This window comes from Epinephelus lanceolatus, chromosome 20, assembly GCF_041903045.1.
Source record: "Epinephelus lanceolatus isolate andai-2023 chromosome 20, ASM4190304v1, whole genome shotgun sequence".
Lineage (NCBI taxonomy): Eukaryota > Metazoa > Chordata > Actinopteri > Perciformes > Serranidae > Epinephelus > Epinephelus lanceolatus.
In genome coordinates this window covers 16284347-16303091 of record NC_135753.1, presented here as the reverse complement: position 1 = coordinate 16303091, position 18745 = coordinate 16284347, and the positions used below count along the sequence as shown (strand labels likewise).

The 18745-nt window shown below is 42.7% G+C and overlaps 2 protein-coding genes across 2 annotated transcripts; one reads left to right on the top strand and one right to left on the bottom strand.

Moving 5' to 3' along the window:
• Positions 1-2065: 2065 nt before the first annotated feature.
• chpf2 (chondroitin polymerizing factor 2) lies at positions 2066-8897 on the bottom strand. Its single transcript, XM_033639253.2, has 4 exons — positions 8489-8897; positions 6105-6669; positions 5791-5973; positions 2066-4887 (listed from the first exon to the last, which is right to left on the bottom strand). The coding sequence occupies exons 1-4, from the start codon at positions 8758-8760 to the stop codon at positions 3613-3615; spliced, it is 2295 nt and encodes a 764-aa protein (XP_033495144.1). The 5' UTR covers positions 8761-8897; the 3' UTR covers positions 2066-3612.
• A 2584-nt stretch (positions 8898-11481) lies between these two features.
• On the top strand, positions 11482-18693 carry LOC117264642 (ATP-binding cassette sub-family F member 2). Its single transcript, XM_033638773.2, has 15 exons — positions 11482-11609; positions 12487-12634; positions 12842-13054; positions 13321-13503; positions 13717-13888; positions 14932-15027; positions 15108-15210; positions 15443-15538; positions 15736-15855; positions 16077-16166; positions 16253-16363; positions 16447-16509; positions 16713-16841; positions 16959-17162; positions 18095-18693. Exons 2-15 carry the CDS (start codon positions 12499-12501, stop codon positions 18212-18214), a joined length of 1836 nt encoding a protein of 611 aa, XP_033494664.1. The 5' UTR covers positions 11482-11609; positions 12487-12498; the 3' UTR covers positions 18215-18693.
• The last annotated feature ends 52 nt before the right edge of the window (positions 18694-18745 follow it).

The following is an 18745-nucleotide window of genomic DNA, read 5'->3' as shown; positions in this document are numbered from 1 at the left end:
AGGTGATATTATGCGTCAAAAAATATCTTGAAATAAAAGCCAGGATGCTTTTTTGATATTTTTTAAAAGGAAAATGAGTTTAAATTATTCCTAAAGCTACAAACTGTAGAGCTGATCTTTCAGTGTTTGATGTTTCTGCCATTGCTCCATGCAAACAAAATAAGGCATGAATTCTGGTTTATATCTGGTTTAGCAATTCTAGATTGTAGCTTTTACTATGAAGAGATTCAGCTTTCTGTAGGATGTTTAAGAACCAGCAACAATACATGTACACAGTAAACGTCATTGAGATTAAAGCCTCTTGTTTCCACATTTAAAGGTTATAAAATACTTTTTGCAAAGTTCATCAGTAATTTAGCTGGGTCAACCTCTGGGTCAGTTTTAGTGTATGCATACTATGACACAAATAGTACTGCTGCTGCTGCAGTGATCTTAAAGGGACAGTTCACCCTTAAATCAAACATACATATTTTTCCTCTTACCTGTAGTGCTATTTATCAATCTAGATTGTTTTGGTGTGAGATGTGGAGTGTTGGAGATATTGGCTGTAGAGATGTCTGCCTTCTCTCCAAAAAAAAAAAGGAAACTAGATGGCACTCAGCTTTGGAGCCATACCAGCTGACTTTAGGTGACAGGTCGCCAGACTATCACAGGGCTGGCACAGAGAGACAGACAACCATTCACACCTACAGCCAATTTAGAGTCACCATCAACCCACGCAGAGAAAACCCATGCTGACAAGGAGAGAACATGCAAACTCTGCACAGAAGGGCAGTGAACTGTCTCTTTAAATGTATATTTGATGGTGAGTAATCACAAAGGATTAAAAGGTGCATTACAAGTTCTACCTGTGGTACCAAGGCGTGTGCAGTTACACGTCAGTGTGTTTTATCTTAGAGAGTGCATGAATTAATTTGCTACATTCTCTTTCTGTTGATTTATACATAGATTAAATTAGTTCTGGATAAACACAGAAAGCACAAAATGATTGGAGACATCCTTGCATTTTACTTTATCTGTTGTCCCCTGATCTTGTTTGTCAGCCTTCAGCACTTAGCAGCTTTAAATCGAGTTGGGTCTTAAAGCACAGATTAATTTCTCTTGTACATTTCAATATAGTTTGTTTTTTTTGTTATATACTGTACACCAAGGCAAAACACATAATCTTTGAGTTGAAATCCATATTGTGTAAAGCTTTTCAATAGGCAGTAGGTTAAATCTATCTTTCAACTTTCATATATTCATTGGACTATAGATACTACATAGGCCTTGCTCTGTGTAAGACAAGCTAAGTCTACACTGTATGAGATTACTTAATATGAGGTGATCAGATGAGCACATATACTGGTACACCAGTTTCATGGCCGCCATCAAAAGACATCCCCAGCCTGCTCGCAACAACAGATACCTGAGGTCATTGTAAGACTAACCTACCTGTAATTCCAGGTAAATGATAAAATTTGAAATTTACCAGAAAGTAATACTTCACCCCCAATGACCAAATGTATATCAATTACTCACCCCTTGTTACTTTGAATTTGTGAAGAAAACCGTTTTTCTGACATGCCTCCACAGTGAGCTAAGAATCCAAAAATGCCTAAAACTCTATGTATTTAAGTCATAGGGGTCCGCATTTAACAACAGCAAATCTATATCAAAACATCAGTTTACAAACTCATACAACTTGTGCAGTATAATCCAAGTCTCATTTATCCTGTTGTGTGCTCAGTACCTTCCAAACACATGCATTTTCACTTAAAACTTACCATTTAAAACACTTGTAAATGTTTTAGAGTTTGTAAACTGATGTTTTTATATAGTTTTGCTGTTGTTAAACACAGACCCAATGACTTCAATTCATCAAGAATTCTCTCCGTATTTTGGATTCTTAGTTCAGTGCGACAAAAGACAAAAAAAAAGTTTTCTTCCTGAATTAAATGTAACACAGCGTGAGTAACTGATATACAAATGATTATTAAAGGGCAAAAGTATTCCTTTAAAAAGTTGTGTGACTTCAATAAACAGTTACTTTCAAACATGTAAAGGGCAGAATTACTCAGATGAATTCTTTGATATCCACATCTTTATTTTCCACCACAGCAGAACTCCATTTAATAGGTGACATCAAATGTTTTTTTTTCCATATTCCAAATATCAGTGGGATCTGAAAATGCAGTAACCTATTATGCAAATAATTGTGCAGCCCTGCTAACTTAGCCTTCACTAAAAGAACACTCTCATACTCTGCATGTAAAGTGTTGATTCTGTGCTCAAGCTCATTGGTGGTTAAATGCATGAGTGAGGCGTTCCTCAGAAGGTGGCAGACAGGCATTTTATTGTTCACTGACCTCACCACAAGGAAGCAGGTGGAGGCCTTTTCCACAGCGCGCTGCAGCGGTGGTGTAATGCTGACTGCAGCCCCGCTCCCACCTCAGAAAGAGCCTCTTTCACTCTGCTGCTCCGCTATTCTCCCGACAACCCTCACATGGAGGAGTCCTGTGGGTGGGGGGAGGTTAAGGGGCCTCAGTGCGATCGTCTCGCCCCTTTAGAGAGGAGGAGGAGGCTGTGTGAAGTAAGCCATTCAGCTTGTTCAACCATCTCGCTGTGAAGGTTAACCACCCACACCACGGCGGACCTTGGCGAGGTAGACACGACCCTCCCTCTGGGCACTGGGTTCACTTCTCTCCCCAAAGACGTGTGTACAGAATACTCGCCAAAACCCAGGGAGGCCCGGGCCGGGTTGGAGATTTACTGACTTAATGTGGGGAGACGAGGCGGGGCAGGCTGCTGGAACAAACTGTTCACTGCCTCCAGGCGCTGCAGTAAAGCTTTTAGGCAAACCGGGAAGACTACATTATATTACTGTGAATATGAGCACGCCATCACAACTGACCGCAAGATTCTTCTGCCATAATGCCTTTTCTTCAGCTCTGCCAAGCACATAACAGATACCTCCAGGAGGGACTGCTCAAGCATGCTGCATATACAGATCCCTATAAACAGTTGTCTCTCCGTCTAATGAGACTGAAACAAGCCTTTTACACACTGTGAGCAGTATGAATAAAGAAACAACTCTGAACGGAATTATCACTCTTTAATACCTCTTAAAAAAGAAAAGGCAGCCGACAGCTTCAGCTTGTTTCCAGTATCATTTTTAAACATCTTCACTAAGGAAGACTTATGGCTCAAGTTTTTTCTCAGTTAATCATCGACAATAAAGGCCTTTTTTCATTTATTACTTCAAGACACAGCCTCCTTTTTTAAAAAAGAGGAGTATAAATATTGTTGCTCGGCTTCTGTAAGAATACGTCAATGGTAACTGCGGTCCATGTCCATAAACCTCCATGACTCATAAATTGTCTAGACAAGACAAAGTCATAAGCCAGAGGTACTCATATGTACTGAGCAGAGAGATTTTCAGCTGGAGGAACGTATGCATCAGCACATTTTCGCTCTGTCAAAGTGTCCATGAGCAGGCGACACTGTTCTTTAGCTGATCCTGACCTCTTTCTGCCAAATACAAGGGTGCGCATTTCAGTGTGTGGATCACAAAAGTACCATAATTCACATTATTCTGTGTCCAGGCAGTATGTTTGAGGCACGAACACGCCTTTAGGTGCTGTTGGCCTGCTCTTGTTCAAAAAGAGCCATGGCTAGATGTGAGCGTGACCCCAGACCCTCCAGGTTGCTGAGGATACAGCGGTGGTAGATATCCTCACTGAACCGAGGGTTGCACACTCGCCGCACGTATTTCTGGATTAGCGCTGGCTCTACGGCTCTGAACACGTGCAGGCCTGAGTAACGGACAAATATGTCATAAACGTCCATACTCTCCAGCAGCTCCTCGTTGTCCAAGATATCAGCAGCCATCTTGGTCCGTGCGGTCATGTAGTCCGCGTTGTAAAAGCAAGCCTCGTCGAAAACGTGGCGGTCAAAGTGGCCGTCTCGCAGCGACTCTGAGGCAAAAGAGGAGGAGGCGGCAGAAGGCTGCTGGTCGCGGTACATGACGGCGGGACTGTACTCTTGGAAGTGGATGGGGAAGAACACCTGCCAGTTGCTGATGGCGTTCATTCTGCAGCGGTTCAGGAAGTCAGCATTGACCTCCGTCCACACACTGGCCAGGAAAAACAGCGTGTCCACTGGGTGCTTCTTAGAGATAATGTCCATCAGCTTAACCTGTGAGGGCACCTCCGTCTTCACGCTGATCCAGGGGATCTTCACGTCTCCGTAGCGCTTCTCCACCTCCCCGATCATGGCTTTAATGCCAGCAAACACATCAGTCTGGCTGACTCGCTGTGCGTCGAAGGGATCATAGATGAACAGGAACGTGAGGAGGACATTGTCGTGGGTGTCCAGAGTGTTCATCACATACATGTCGAGGAAGTTACCAACAAAGTCCTGATCCTGGGCAGTGACAGGTAGGATGACCTGCACCCGCGTTGCCTCTGTCACATACGGCATGGGGATAATCTCAACTGCACTTAGAGGTCGCAACAAGTTAACCCGTTTGGCAATCACTTGGCTGTGACCTTTCTGGGTGTAGGCCTCCAGTGCAAGGTCCAGCACATACTCCATACCACGCGTGGGGTCAAAGCGTCGGTAACCGTTGAGTAGACGCCGCTTCCGGAAGCGTAGCTGGGGCTGGTAGCGTTCATTCAGGCGCTCCACTGCAATTTCCAGAACTGCGTTTACATCCGCACGGTCGGCCCCTTTCATCTCGCACTTTGGGGAGCTGTCGATGCAGGAGTAAATATGCTCCTCCGTAAAGTACTCCCAGTTTATAACCTCAAAACGGGTTCTTGGTTTGAAGGGAGGGTTGATTCCAATGGGCCAAGTGACTCCGGCCTTCCCCTCTGGTGTCAGGTCACTCAGGTTGTTGATCTGCACCTAATGAGTACACACACAAATCTGTCAAAAAGGAACGCACTGTGTACTGTGTCAACATTTGCCTTCATGATATGTTTGATTTCTCTGCGGTGCAAGATATATTTAACGTTAAGTCAACACAGGGTTAATGAACTATCATTAGCAGCAACTTTAATTAGACAATATGGCTTCTTAGACAGATCATATTCACAGGATGATGACACTGGAATGCATGCCCCAGTAAAACACCCAATCCCTTGTCTTGGCTTTTTGACATGTTTAAATATTGTATTAGTCAGGAATTTGTGCCTTGGTTCAAAAAAAGGGGTGTGGTGGAGAGGAGAACAAACATACGGAGCTCATCATCCAAGGAGCCTGATACTGTCCTGGCACATAAAAACTTGTCTCTAGCTGGGAGATAGCAGTGTTAACGTTCCAGTGTGTAGAATTTAGTGGAATATATTAGCAGAAATGGAATACAGTATAGTAAGTATGTTGTTTTAGTGTAATTACCTGAAAATAAGAATTTAATTTAATTCCCCGTGTCTATTTGTTTTGGAGAGGAAGATACCTCTGCAGATAATTCCCAGTAAAAACCTCCTGAAAGTCTGGCTCTCTAGTAACCAGGAAAAAAATATGAGCACACATTAGCAGGTGCTGGGCCAGCAGCCTTTTTAATGTGAAACTGCTTTATTCTGTGTTTTTTACTGATTTTAATCACCTGGTTCATTTGTTTTGATGAGGAAGAGACCTCTGCAGATAATTCATCTCCCAGTAAAAACCTCCTGACCATTAAACATTGAATGATTCCGAACTAGGAGTCCATGCTTGGCACACGGGAGACGTTTCAGCAGGTTGTAATTGGCAATCATCACCACTAGATGCCGCTAAATCTTACACGCTGATCCTTTAAGTATTACAAACCTGCAGCTGTTGTATCTGTAGGTAAGTCCATTCCAGCTCAATCTGGCTGAAGCGTTTGTGTAGGCGGTACATGAGATTAGGTTCTGATATAGGATGGACTGTGAAGGCATTTTTAAACTGTACGCTGTCTTCACGCTCTGGATCTGCGTTTTTCCCCAACTCAAAGTAACGATAGGTCATTTCCTATAAGACACAAAAACAATGACAATGAAATTAAATGTTATTCCATCAATAAAACTGTGCAAATGCATTTTTCTTTTTTTATTTCTATGCACATTTCTATTGGTGTCCATGCCTACGTCTGTGTTTTTTACCTGGTGCACCTCCACACAACTGAGACCCAGGTAGTCAATAATGCAGCGGCCCAGCCACTCATCAGGTCTCACACTGAGGATGTCATTACGGCAGGTGTCAAGGTGGGGCTGCAGACGGGCCAACAGACTGCGAGACAGCAGGTAGCCGTACCCCCCGTGGCAGTATCGTGCCTTCTCCTCTCCACCAATAAACTCCTCCGCTCGGCCCATATACAGGTCCTGACCCGCACTGAGGTGGCCCACCAGCTCCGACAGACGATCTGCTTGCATGTAGGTGTCATCCTGGGCTAAGAGGAACCAGTCATAGTCCGAGCCGTAATGCTGATGGAGGTGACGCACTGTCTCGTACATCAGCCACACTGGACGGTCATCACCGTGGGCAACCACAGTCATGCCGTGAGGCACCTTAGGGCTGCGCAGGCCTGTGAAGAAGAAGGTGCGGTGGAAGTGGTGGGCAACTGTGCGGTTCACCGCCACGGCCAGCGTGTTGAGGGTGGCACGGGAGGTCAGTACACCCACCAGCAGTCGCTCTCTGATGCCCAGTTCAGTGTGAATGTAACGAGTTCTGGAGAGGTGAGGACAAATGGAGAGAGCAAATAAATAGAGGACATCAAATCACAAACAGAATAAAAGTGATAATTTTTCATAACAGTCGACGTGTTTCCATCACAAGAAATATATATTCTTAACAGACTAAAACTTGTTTAGGCAAAGTTATAAAACTCTTGTAAAACAAGCATAAAAAGTGATGGGAATGGGTAAGACTTCCAGCCAGTGATACACTGTTGGATTTGAAATAAGACATGTATAAGAGGATGAAATCATAACGCATCTCTGGATCAAAATGTCTAGCATCCACATTGAAGCCAATGTACACTGCCTGGCCAAAAAAAAAGTCACCACCTGGATTTAACTAAGCAAATAGGTACAAGCCTCCTATTGGATAATTACTGCATGGACGATTATCTTTCAGCTGGCAACAAGTTATTTAACCCCAACTGGTGCAATGAGTTGCTTCTCATTTCCTAAACAACCATGTCGAAAGACACATCCCGTGGTCGTGGAAAAGATGTTAGTCTGTTTGAGAAGGGTCAAATCATTGGCATGCATCAAGCAGAGAAAACATCTAAGGAGATTGCAGAAACTACTAAAATTGGGTTAAGAACTGTCCAACGCATTATTAAAAACTGGAAGGATAGTGGGGACCCATCGTCTTCGAGGAAGAAATGTGGCCGGAAAAAAATCCTCAATGATCGTGATCGGCGATCACTTAAACGTTTGGTGAGATCAAATCGAAGAAAAACAACAGTAGAACTCAGGGCTATGTTTAATAGTGAAAGTAAGAGCATTTCCACACGCACAATGCGAAGGGAACTCAAGGGATTGGGACTGAACAGCTGTGTAGCCTTAAGAAAACCACTAATCAGTGAGGCTAACCGGAAAAAAAGGCTTCAATTTGCTAGGGAGCATAAAGATCGGACTCTGGAGCAATGGAAGAAGGTCATGTGGTCTGATGAGTCCAGATTTACCCTGTTCCAGAGTGATGGGCGCATCAGGGTAAGAAGAGAGGCAGATGAAGTGATGCACCCATCATGCCTAGTGCCTACTGTACAAGCCTGTGGGGGCAGTGTTATGATCTGGGGTTGCTGCAGTTGGTCAGGTCTAGGTTCAGCAACAGTATGTGCTCAAAGAATGAGGTCAGCTGACTACCTGAATATACTGAATGACCAGGTTATTCCATCAATGGATTTTTTCTTCCCTGATGGCACGGGCATATTCCAAGATGACAATGCCAGGATTCATCGGGCTCAAATTGTGAAAGACTGGTTCAGGGAGCATGAGACATCATTTTCACACATGGATTGGCCACCACAGAGTCCAGACCTTAACCCCATTGAGAATCTTTGGGATGTGCTGGAGAAGGCTTTGTGCAGCGGTCAGACTCTACCATCATCAATGCAAGATTTTGGTGAAAAATTAACGCAACACTGGATGGAAATAAATCTTGTGACATTGCAGAAGCTTATCGAAACAATGCCACAGCGAATGTGTGCTGTAATCAAAGCTAAAGGCGGTCCAACGAAATATTAGAGTGTATGACCTTTTTTTTTGGTGGTGACTTTTTTTTTGGCCAGGCAGTGTATATCCGTGAACAGATTTAGATGTCGATTAGCCACCTATATTGTACATGCCACTAACATTTAGATAATTGTGGGAAGATTTAAATGTGGGACTATTAAGTTGAGAATTCCTGTGGATGCCAATTGTTCCCAGTTTCTTAAAACAAACCCATGAGATATAAAGGGCTGTGATGTGTGCAAATTTGTTGGGAAAAGGGTGCTGCATTATGTATGACCTCACAAAGACATGACTTCCCCACTCACCTGAGGACTTTCTTGTGTGGCTTGTTTGGATCCTTATGATAGGGCACAATACGTGGCTGGAAGTCCTCTTCTCCAGCTCCATCCCTTGAGTCTCTAGGGGCATCTCCTCTGCCTATTAAAAGCCTCCCATTCCCCAGTTCATCTCCACAGGAATCATCAGTATCCCCTTGTGTCCAGGACACCATCAAAAGGCTCAGACTACATCCCAGAGACAGCCCGAGGATAAGGGGTAAAGCAGGCCTGAACACGGCCAAAAAGGAGGAAAGACGCATATCTAGCAGTTATGAGCCACACTTGATGAGGCTGCTCTGGAAAATTTTATTACTTACAGATGTGTCAGCGCTCCTGCTGTAGCTTAACACACTTTAGCTAAGGGAAAACCTACATAAGGGGAAGCTGATATGTTGACACACGCAGAAAATTGCCTCAAATGTCACATAATGTCTCTTTTTCTGGTCCCATCCGGTGAGGTAGTCGTTAAAGTTTCTAATCAACCTAACAAGCAAAGACTGTATTTTAACGTTACCTTCAAGAGCAATACATTACAGGTTTTGCAAATGTAACGTTTATGTTCAACCCCATTATCGAAGTTAATAAAAAACATGTAGGTAACGTTAACGGTATAAGTTTGTTCTTATGTAAGAGGAAATAATTGCAAATAGCTTAACCTCACTAACGTTTATCGCTCCGTAACGGCTGTTTAACGAACCAAGCTGGTTGTAGTCACTGTCACGTAAATTACGTTACTCACTGACTTTCAAGCTAACGTTATGTTAATTAGCGTAACATATTTAAGCTAGCTTTAACGCTAATAGCTACACTAAAGTCAGCTAACTAATGTAGCAAGACGCTAAATATCACCAGGTAAAGTTGCCAGTTTGAGTTTACGTTAAGTTACTCTAATTATTGAGTAATAAAAAATCGAAATAAAAGCACTAAAAGTTTTTAACGCAGCGGTTGAAATTAGTTATAACCCCGGCAGTAACGTTATGTGCCAGAGGAACAGACATCAAAGAGCAAGCTAGCAGGCTAGCATCGTCGTTTTAGTGCAGATCCTCGATCCGTCTGTCTCCACGAACCCCGACATGAAGGCATAGATCCCATTTTTCACCGTCGGTGCAGGTAAAAATCCGTCAAGCACCGCCACACACACGTCGTCCATTTTCTTCAGTTTCTTGACTTCCTCAAAATTTGAGTGCCACACACACAGAGGGGAATAGCGTCTCTCTCACGTCGTGTTTTGCCCTCATCATCACTGACTGAGCCTGTGCTGCTGCAGCATCACCTATCACGGAGTCAAGGGACCTGGGTTTGCGATAACGACTGCTTTCAACAAATTACCCCTAACCACAGCATGAAAATATAGTTATATGGAGGTACTGGTTTATGGGTAGATCTGTGTGAAGACACTGGATGTTTGTTGTGACAGCCTCAAAGTGTTTCATTTAGAGACTTTATTAGGGACTGTTCTCTACTTATCAGAGGAGGTGGGTGGCTGGGATGAGACTTGTGTTTTAAATCTTGACCCTTCCCACATCTACAAGTATTTTTCCATGAGCCTCCCTGAGTGATTAGGGGAAAATGCATGACCCTCCCTCCACCATAAAAAGGCCCTAACAGTATTTTTTGTAGCAAAAAGTGAAGCAAAAATATCTTGATTGTCCCTCATGGCTGGTTGCAGCATGGGTAATAAATCCCACCCCATCTACTTTAAGTTTTGACATTAACTACAGATTAGAAAACTGGCAATTGATTCCAATTTCAGAGATATACAAATTTGGAAAACTTGTTGATTTCTAGTCATTTTTTTAACTGTAACTTTAATGTTTAAAGATATATATTCAAGCACATTGGTCCAACCTATCTGACGTTTCTGCTGTGCTCATTTTATGTACGTTGTTGCTTTGCTATCATCTTTGATAAACCAAATCTAACATTACCAACTTAGACGCTAAGTAATGCTGTGGACGGGGCTGCAAACTTATTTCAGCCATTTAAAAAAGGATAAGTGTATGCTATATTTGCTCTGCTTTACCTTACATGTTAAATGATTGGTGCCGCCGTAGGCCAATGGAGTTCGGTGGCTTTGATATGACGCCTTCAATTCACCATCTGAAAAAGATGTCTGACGTCAAGGTAAAGCAGTGAAAATGTTCTAAATATAGTGTACACTTGAAGTGATATTGTCATTTAGGTGGCTAAAATATATTTTGCTGCTGCCCTTGTCCAAAGCAGTGCTTAGGTTATGTGGCAGTACTTATGTCTGCTTCTCCAAAGTGGGAGCAAGCTGACCACCATCTACTATATGTAATACACTGATAAGTAGCATTTAGTAGGTAGCATTTGCTGAGTTTCGTTTAATTTTTATATACACGGGTTTTTCTACCTGGAAGTTGTTTTTTTTTGTTTGTTTTGTTTTTTTGGCTTTTTGCATTTATTATAGGACAGCTTGAGAGTGACAGGAAAGGGAGCAGAAAGAAGACGGATGACATGCAGTAAAGGGCTGCGGGTTATATACAAAATATTGTGATTCGATCTGTAGTTTTTGGCTATGACAATAGGCGTGATTTGGGCGATTTTTAAAAAAAAACATGCCTTCCAAACCCGCTGGCAGGTTTTGGGGTTCAGATTTTAAAATAAATATAAAAAAATACAACCACTAAAAATTCTATGTCCCTCCCCTATGCCAAATAACCTAAGTCCCTCCTCAGTGCTTAAAAAAATTATTTGACATGTATCTTCCATTTTACCCCCCTCCCCCCATCATAAGTAACCAACAGCCCCAAAGTACAGCCATTGACAACAACTTAATAAGATGACCATGTATCCATCACACCAGCCTTTAATTGTCAGGTTTATGGGCTATAACTTAGCCTCTGTTTAGTTAGTCCTAGTCATAAATTACACAATTTCACCGATTGCTCAATCAAAACTGTGACTAATTGAGGAGTAAAGGGACATTTTACTGCAGTCCCACGAGAAGGGGAGGGTCCACCCATTCTCACCGCCCTCTATGACTATATATGGTCCGTCTGGCGGTTTGGCGTGCGGCTACATCCACCCGGCGAAAAGTGGACACGAGACATCCGTGTGCTCCGGAGAGCAGTAACGCATTATCCAGGTAAGAGGGATATTTACAGTGTCTGACAACTACGACTCGAATGGGTAACATACACGTGTTTCTTTCAGAATATATAATGGGTTTGAAAAACAAACGTTAATCGCCGAAGTAGCCGGTTTCAGAGCTTGTCGTAGCTAACTGGGCCTTGCGTCACGTTAGCTTTAGCGGTTCAGGCCTATCAGCTGTAGTTAGCTGCCGTTGTTAGCTTAGCTAGAGAGCTAACGCAGTCAGCGGCTAGTTTATCAAAATCGATATGATGTTTTCTCTATGTATGACATTCTGTCGTAATCAGCTAAAACATATGTTTAGGTACTGTCGTCGGTTAATTCATCGTGAAGTGACCGCTCTACCGTTGATGTGAGCGGCATCAGCTAACTTACCGTTAGCTTCCAACACTTGGGGCTATCGGGTTTTATATTGTGAGGAGCCCAACGTGCGAGCAGGTGGGACTGGAAGGAAGCGAAATGCGGTCGTCGTTGGCATTGTCACCACCATCACCGCTCCCTAGGCTGTACCGTTAACCATGTAAGGCCTTCAGTAGCGTCAGTCCTTTCTTAAACTCGGCTGTAAGCTGGCGCTACACTCTGAGTTCAGTTACCGGTGTGTTGTGTCGAAGTCTGTTGCCACCGTCGAATAGTGTTTCCCTACCAACCACTATTAAAAGCCACTTTCTGTAAGCGATTGGCCACTTTTACCCATTTTCACACTTTTATAATATCTGACTGTCACAATTAGAGTTGTCCCAAAGTTTTGAAATCCCCAAAAATTGAGAGTTTGGGAATGGCACCGTTTTACATGACATAACATGGTATTGCTGGATAATAAGAATGTTGAAATCTGTCTCTTTTTTTCCTTTTTATTTTCTATTATTGAATAGATTTTCACAACCATGCCATCCGACTTAGCCAAGAAGAAGGCAGCAAAGAAGAAGGAGGCTGCCAAAGCCCGCCAGCGTACCAAGAAAACTGATGAGCTAAATGGGGAGGGTGAACAAGAGACCCAGCTTAATGGAGCAGAGAGCAATGGTAAGAGGACTGATCTTAAACTTAATATTATAGCTAAATTGTGAGTTACTAGGGCTTGTATCATTCTGGTGATCAGTTTTGGCTTTGGATTGATATATACATTTCTGCTTGGTTATATACTACACTTAAACTTGCTTTTTCTGTCCAGTAGGTTCGTGTGTAACTTGAAATGTAAGCGAAATGGTGAACAGTATTTTGTTTTTATAGGGGTCGCCAGTTTGACAAAGGAGCTGGATGAATTTGAACTAGCAAAGACTGAGGCACGCGCAGTGACCGGCGTTCTGGCCTCACACCCCAACAGCACTGATGTCCACATTAGCAGCCTGTCGCTCACCTTCCACGGTCAAGAGCTGCTAGCAGACACCAGCCTGGAGCTCAACTCAGGCAGACGCTATGGTCTTATTGGCCTTAATGGCACAGGTAAAAAGTCTCTTGTGGCACGTGATATTGTTAGTCAGTAGCCTGTACATATCCCAGTACCTGATGCCATTATAAGAACATCTTAAAAGTTAGATTGTTTCCACACAAAGAACAGCACATACATACTGTATTCAGTCACCACATTAACACATGTTCTCATTTACAGCAGTTCCCCTAAATTGAAATGGGATGAATGTTGTACAGACTGGATTTTTATGTCATACACTATGTCAAGCAAAATTGTCTTATCTACTTGCATCTGCCAGGAAAGTCCATGTTGTTGTCAGCCATCGGGCATCGGGAGATTCCAATTCCAGAGCACATAGATATCTACCACTTGACCCGGGAGATGGCCCCCAGCGAAAAGACCGCTCTGCAGTGTGTCATGGAGGTGGATGAACAGAGGATTATGCTGGAGAAGGAGGCAGAGAGGCTTGCCCATGAGGACTGTGAGTTGCATGTGATGGACTAAGCACTAAGTGCAGAGGGGAAATTAATTGCCACAACAAACCGAATGCTTGAATAGATTTAACAGAATGTCCTAGTTAAGTGTAGCTGACGTGATTTGAAGCAAAGATAAGGACAACTGTTTCACATATAGTTGTTCTGTAGCTATATTGGTTGAAATTAATAGCAAATGCCATTTTGTTATCCTTGCATAGCTGAATGTGAGAAGCTGATGGAGCTGTATGAGCGTCTGGAGGAGCTGGATGCAGACAAGGCAGAGGTGCGAGCCTCTCGGATCCTCCATGGTTTGGGTTTCACCGCTGCTATGCAGCAGAAGAAACTGAAGGACTTCAGTGGAGGATGGAGGATGCGTGTAGCTCTGGCCAGGTACAGAAGAAGTGCTAAGTATTACGCCGTTGAGTGACAATGTGATGCATCCTTTCTCTCTGTCTACTTAGGTTTGAATTTGAACAGTCTAGTCATCCGATTTCCGTTATGCCATGTGTAAAAATACTACATTCGGAGCTACTATGCAGATATGTTTGGGGCAAAGTGCTCTTGCTTTTTGCCCCTTAAGTTTGCAGTTGAAAGTTGAAGACCAAACATTGTAACATAGACTAGCCTGTTACCTAAAACTTAGATTTACAAAACTCCTGTGTGTAATGTTAGGGGGATATATTGGCAGATATGTGAAAAATCACAATTAGTATGTTTTCTTCATTGTATAATCACCTGAAATTAAGAATCATTGTATTTTTATTACTTAATATCTACATACATAGGGAGTGGGTCCTCGTATGTAGAGATTGCAATGTCTTTACAGTAGCTCATAACAGACAAACTAAACCCTGGCTTTTGATAGGGCCCTTCTGTAACAAGAGCATCGGGAAGACACTTTTAAAATGTGAAACTTAAATTTAGTGTTGTTGTTGTTTTTTACCTGTTTAAATCACCTGGTCAGTTTGTTTTGGAGAGGAAAAGACCTTTGCTAATAATCCAGCTCCCAGTAAAAAGACTTTTGAAAAATAAACACTGAAGGACTTCTAACTGGGAGGAGTTTTAGCTGTTTGGAGTCTGCATTACTCACTGCTGGATGCGACTTAATCCCTCTTAATCTTACACACTGGACCTTCAACTTTGTACACCCTCCATTCTGAATTTGGAGCACTGTTACTACCACTTCAAATTGTTAATGACACACTTGGTGCCAAGTTTAGCTGAATCTGCCGATGGCACAACTTGTTTTTGTTTCTTCACAAAGTTCATGCTTTGCTGTCAAATTAAGACATTTTTCAAGTCAAACTGTGGAAGCTAATGATTCGTCACACAAAACCCATGGAGGAGTAGTAGTAAAAAACAAAACAAGTTTCACATGGAAAAAAAAAGCTTCCACTAAATGAAATTGTAATTACTGTTCTCTATTTGTCCAGAGCCCTGTTCATCAAACCCTTCATGCTGTTGCTTGACGAGCCCACTAACCACCTGGATCTGGATGCTTGTGTGTGGTTGGAGGAGGAGCTTCGTTCGTAAGTCCACACTCTACTTCCTCTCTTTAAATTAGTCAAAACAGTTTATATGAATTGCTCATCCTGCGTCTTGTTGTCAGGTTCAAGCGAATCCTTGTGCTCATCTCACACTCTCAAGACTTCCTGAACGGTGTGTGCACCAACATCATCCACTTGCATCAGAGGAAACTGAAGTACTACACGGTAAGAACGCTTTGCTGAATCCACTGACGCCTTACAGTAAAATAAAGAAGCACAGTGCCAGAAAGAAAAACAGTCTCAGCATCCCTTGGAACGTCTTCAAAAGAATCTTGAATGGGGTGTACCGTATGTGACCCTATAATGCTAAATATGGAAACCAGGGGGAGGTTGTTACTAATTATGTGTCGGTTTGCCGCCCTGTTGGATGACCATGCAATTCTATTTTTGCTTTAAGGGTAACTATGACCAGTACGTGAAGACCAGAGAGGAGCTGGAAGAGAACCAGATGAAGCGCTTCAACTGGGAACAGGACCAGATTACACACATGAAGGTAAATGAGAGACACCATGTGGTCGAACATTTTCACTGCACACAATGACTGGTTCAGAGCAGACTCTTTTGAAACAAGGAACTTTTAATTAGAGCAGTCACATGCCTTTTAAAGCTTTGCAAACCATAATTATTCTGTTTGTCATTAGCCACATCAAGACGTGTACTCATTGTTCTTTTTACATCCCTCTCCTCTAGAATTACATTGCCAGGTTTGGTCACGGCTCTGCAAAGCTGGCACGACAGGCTCAGAGCAAAGAGAAGACGCTGCAGAAGATGGTGGCCTCAGGCTTGACTGAAAAAGTTGTGAATGACAAGGTACTGTAATGATGTTGGTTACTGATATGGATGAAATGGTTTGGAAACTAGTATCAGTAGTCTTGAGCAGTGGTTTTCAGACTTTCCTAATCACAGTTAATACTAAATTAATTGTTCAGTCCTACTTTTGACACTGAGACACATTTTGATGAACTGAGGTCATTGGCTCATGTATGATATTGCCATGGTTCTAATATCCCTGCCCCCCTTTCCTCCCACAGACTCTGTCATTTTATTTTCCTCCCTGTGGGAAGATTCCTCCTCCTGTTATCATGGTTCAGAACGTGAGCTTCAAGTACAGTGACAACACAGTGAGTAGAGTTAATATTACAGCATGGACTTTTCACTGAAATATAAATGCATTCCGCAGTCTCATTCATCTGTTAATGTCCTACAGCCGCACATATATAAAAACCTGGAGTTTGGTATTGACTTGGATACACGAGTGGCACTGGTGGGGCCCAATGGAGCGGGGAAGTCCACCCTGCTAAAGCTGCTGATGGGAGAGGTAGGCACAGTATATATCCACATTATTCCACATTAACCTGCAGTCGTGTTCAGAGTATTCAAGTTTATTTTTCTCTTTTGTAGCTCCTTCCCACCGACGGCATGATCCGCAAACATTCTCATGTCAAGATTGGCAGATATCACCAGGTAAAACACTGAGTCTGTTGACAGCACATTATTTCGCCTGCATTTTTAATTATACTCTTGAGTGTCATCCCTTTAAAGACCAGAGAACATGAGAGTAATCTGAAAAGGCTCCATCTAATTAAGGACAAGTTATTTTATGCAAGACCTGTGAGACCTATTATCTATAAATCTAAACTTCGCTTGCGTATCTGCCTATGTTACAGCATCTGACAGAGCAGCTGGAACTGGACCTGTCTCCTCTGGAGTACATGATGAAGTGTTTCCCTGAGATCAAAGAAAAAGAGGAGATGAGGAAGATCATTGGTCGCTATGGGCTTACAGGAAAACAGCAGGTAGGATTGGGATACTCTTCCAAATGAGACAAAATAGGGAAGTGCAAAAGTATTTGAGTTTCTGTTTTTCTCTTTTTCTGCAACTGTCACTTAATTTACATCTTAATTTTCTTCCAGGTCAGTCCGATCCGGAACTTGTCAGATGGTCAGAAGTGCCGGGTGTGTTTTGCCTGGCTGGCCTGGCAGAACCCTCACATGCTGTTCCTTGACGAGCCCACCAATCACTTGGATATTGAGACCATCGACGCTTTGGCAGAAGCCGTCAACGAGTTTGAAGGTGGCATGATGCTGGTTAGCCACGACTTCAGGCTAATTCAACAGGTATGTTTATCATTGAGTGGACTCGTTTAAAGTGGAAACAGACAACTTTTGAACTTCCCCCCTTCTAACACTTCCAAGTGGTATTCTGGGTGCTGCTTCTCAAAGACAACCAGATCACTTTCTGTTCTCCTTGGAACAGTAAAAATATCACTTAATATCTGGGTTTTGATGATGAATATCACCACACTCACCTTGAAGCATTTATGCACGGCAATAAACAAAGATAGAAGGTGAATGGCAAAAAAGGGAGAGGAAAACACTTAATATCAACCTCAACAAAAGAAACTGATATCAAACCTCACGTTGCTCCGTTGATGTTACTTTGATCAGACAAAAGCCCCTCTCACTTGCCTGTTTAAGGCAGGAATGTTGGTGTTATTCAGCCTCACCATTCAGTATAAAAGGTACAATCACGTTATGTTGGGACAGAGTTGTTCCACAGTGGAGATGGTACAGTGCCGATAGACACCTGTGTAAAAGGGACAACAGGCAGGACTGGATTGCTGTGAGTGTTGGTCAAAGTGCTATAATTGCAACCTACCGTCATGAGATTTAAAAATCAGTTAGCAGCTAACTCAAAGAAGAACATCAACCAAATATGTCAGCAAATAGCAGAGACAATGAGGTCCAGGAGCTTCTTGCTCTATAAGCAGAGGGCGAGGTCAACCGGCATATTACGGGGAAGGTAGATGATTGTTTAAATGGTTGATGGACTTCTTTCTTGCTGTTAATCAAACATTTATTTTCCCTGGAGATCGTACCAGTTGGCAGAAAGAATTGCACTGTGGAAGTGAGGCTTAAATGCTGATGGTGTCACTATATAGCCAGTACATTATGCAAAAAAATGTGTCCGTTGCCACTTTAAATGATCGCAGATTTAACCTAACCAGTTGTAGTTGGACCCATTATAATCTTTGTCTTTTTTCCTCCAGGTGGCTCAGGAGATCTGGGTGTGTGAGAACCAAACCATCACAAAGTGGAATAGGGACATCCTGGCATACAAGGAGCACTTGAAATCAAAGATCGAAAAACAGCAAGCGCATGATATCTAAAGAAAACGTCGCACTCTGAGCCACTCCTTTATCTTGCATCATGGATTTGACCTGCAGGGGATGAGCAGGGTTTACATTGCAGGAAATGTCATTACTAGAACTCAAACAATCTCTTATGCATCTTATTGGACACGTCTCTTGTACATGTCGTACTGTATTTCTATCTTGGTTTTGACAGTGCCGCACCATGCTGAACCCCCCCCCCCCCCCCTTTCCTTTCACCTCAGGCTGCACTCTGATTGGCTGATTCACCTGAAGCATCTCAGTGCATTTTGGAATGCATTCCATTGTGCTGTCTTCATAGAAAAGTTTTATTTTTCCGAACGTTCTGTTTTATCCCAACATGCAGCAGCTTTTAGGTCATATTTTATGATATTTAAAAGTTGACTTTTTTTTCTGTGTAAAAAGAGCAGTTCTGCCTTATTTAACAATGTAATGCAATAAAGGGTTGTCTGAATAAACAGAACATAAAAACTGCACGTTTAGATTCAGAAGACTTTATTCATTTTACACTTAATGAATACAGTTCTC

What these genes read in the sequence shown, in the direction of transcription:
- chpf2 (XM_033639253.2), bottom strand. Translation starts at nt 8,760, where the DNA reads ATGCGTCTTTCCTCCTTTTTGGCCGTGTTCAGGCCTGCTTTACCCCTT. An exon ending in CCACACAAGAAAGTCCTCAG is followed by an intron (nt 6,670 to 8,488) that starts GTGAGTGGGGAA and finishes TCACCTCTCCAG; the next exon opens with AACTCGTTACATTCACACTG. An exon ending in TACAGATACAACAGCTGCAG is followed by an intron (nt 4,888 to 5,790) that starts GTTTGTAATACT and finishes TGTACTCATTAG; the next exon opens with GTGCAGATCAACAACCTGAG.
- LOC117264642 (XM_033638773.2), top strand. Translation starts at nt 12,499, where the DNA reads ATGCCATCCGACTTAGCCAAGAAGAAGGCAGCAAAGAAGAAGGAGGCT. An exon ending in TAATGGAGCAGAGAGCAATG is followed by an intron (nt 12,635 to 12,841) that starts GTAAGAGGACTG and finishes TTGTTTTTATAG; the next exon opens with GGGTCGCCAGTTTGACAAAG. An exon ending in GAGGCTTGCCCATGAGGACT is followed by an intron (nt 13,504 to 13,716) that starts GTGAGTTGCATG and finishes ATCCTTGCATAG; the next exon opens with CTGAATGTGAGAAGCTGATG.